We start from the raw sequence: 1,831 nt of genomic DNA on the forward strand, positions 1-1,831 counted from the left end.
AAGGCCGGGGATGAGTGGGGCCCATGCAAGACGGCCACAGACAGCCCGCAGCTTCCCCGGGACAGAGGTGAGCCTGGTGGCTGTCAGCGCCCCCCACCCCAGGCACCCCTCAGTCTTGGGTGTCTTGGCTTCCCCAGGTAGAGTCTCCCAGGTCTCCGCTTGGGGCAGGTTCAGAAGGAGCCCCCCCGCCCCACGCCACACCTGACACCCAAGGAGGTGCTCACCATCGTTCTTCCTGCCTAACGACCACGTCCCCCGCCTCCAGGTAGAGACCGCGGTGGTAGCAGGAGCACTTGGCCAGGGGCACGCAGCGGCCCTTCTCGTCCAGGAAGGTGTGGTCAGGGCAGCCGCAGCCGTCCACAGGCGCAAAGCCCTCAAGACAGTGGCTGTCGGCCTCAGAGAGGGAGCGGCAGGTCTGCTGGCAGGTAGTCAGGTTGTACAGGAAGACCTGCGAGTTGGGGCAGGAGCCCACATCCTTGTCTGCAGAGGACCATGGGGTGGCGTGAGGGGCGGGAGGAGCCAGACGCCCAGCTCCCATCCCCAGAGCGGCCAGGGGACCAGGGGGTGCACATTCTGGGACCCACTTCCACGCTGAGCCTCCACAGCTCCAGGCCGGCCCCAGGTTCCGCCCCTGCTATGTGGCCACCCCTTGCTGTAGGAGGAGCTGGTTTCCCACTACCACTGGCCGATGAAGCTGGAGCCTGGTCCGTGGCTGCAGGGGGCCGACTCCTCTCCCTGGACCACCCATGCTCATGCCCCCAGCCCCGTCCCAGGAGCTCAAAGCCTGGACCCCATCCCCAGGAGGCAGCCCACAGGGACGGCACTCACTGCAGACACCGTCCCGCCAGCCCCACAGCATGACCCCCTTGGCAGCACAGGCACGCGCGTAGGAGGACAGGGCGGCGCACAGGCAGTCCTCGTTGTTCTGGCAGTTGCATGTGTCATATTTGCACCTCTGGGCGACAGAGCAAGGTGGGCGGGCAGTGAGGCAGGGAGGCAGAGCATGGCCCGGCGCTCACAGACACAAGCTCACACGCACACACAGCAACCAGTGGGCCTGGCCGGGTGCCCTGAGTCCACCTCGATGGCATGGGGGCCTGGGGGTGTGAGTCCCACCCACCTTGTAATACTCAGCGGGGTCCACAACCGAGTGGCATCTGCCAAAGGAGGTCTCTGTGTTCTTCAGGAGGGAGCACCAGTGCTCGGCGTAGTTGGCTGGGGAGTGGGGGGTCAGAACTTCAGCGGGGCCTGGGACCCCCATGAGATGCCCTGGGCCCTGCTGCCCGGCTGCCTAGGCCCCAGATATGGTTCCTTCTGTGCACCCATGCCCAGGCCCCTTCCTCCCACTGAGTCAAATTTCCAGGCAGCTCCAGGCTGGATAGAGACCCATGCAGGGCACCCACCACCTCCCGTCTCTCACCCTCAAGGGCCCAGCATCCCGGATGTGATGGGGCAGGTAGGGACCAGCCCAGGCCCTCTTCCGGGTCACCTGGCAGGCTGCCACCATGGCCGCCATAAACTAGCCACAGCAGGAAGCAGCTGGTGCTGGGCTGCCCCTGGAGGAGAGCCACCTAACTTCTGCCCCTCACCACCCATGTGTCCTGCTGGGAGCCCCATCTGCCCTTCCAGACCATGGGCCGGGACCCCAGGCAGGCTGGGCGGGGGCGCCCATGTTGCCGAGCCTCACCACTCTCGATGTTCAGGGAGCAGGGATCATCCAGCCAGTCCAGCTTGTCATGGCAGCTTGACTGTGCCTTCCAGGTATTGGCGAAGCCGGCCCCCGTGGCCTCCACCAGCCCACTGGCCGTCTTGAAGTCATCACTTTCCAGGC

At 65.8% G+C, this 1,831-nt stretch overlaps 1 protein-coding gene across 1 annotated transcript in view; it reads right to left on the reverse strand.

The window, feature by feature from the left end:
* Window positions 1-224: 224 nt before the first annotated feature.
* LOC105515716 (mucin-2-like) overlaps window positions 225-1,831 on the reverse strand; it is a gene marked incomplete at its 3' end in the record, with an annotated part of 4,191 nt that continues 2,584 nt past the window's right edge. Inside the window, exons 4-7 of the mRNA XM_011947586.1 lie at window positions 1,688-1,821; window positions 1,121-1,215; window positions 829-955; window positions 225-480 (exon numbers count right to left, since the gene is read on the reverse strand). Of these exons, the coding sequence (XP_011802976.1) occupies window positions 225-480; window positions 829-955; window positions 1,121-1,215; window positions 1,688-1,821 (612 nt within the window). The remainder of the gene's footprint in view (window positions 481-828; window positions 956-1,120; window positions 1,216-1,687; window positions 1,822-1,831) is intronic.

This window comes from Colobus angolensis, unplaced genomic scaffold, assembly GCF_000951035.1.
Source record: "Colobus angolensis palliatus isolate OR3802 unplaced genomic scaffold, Cang.pa_1.0 Scaffold2687, whole genome shotgun sequence".
In the NCBI taxonomy this organism is placed as follows: domain Eukaryota; kingdom Metazoa; phylum Chordata; class Mammalia; order Primates; family Cercopithecidae; genus Colobus; species Colobus angolensis.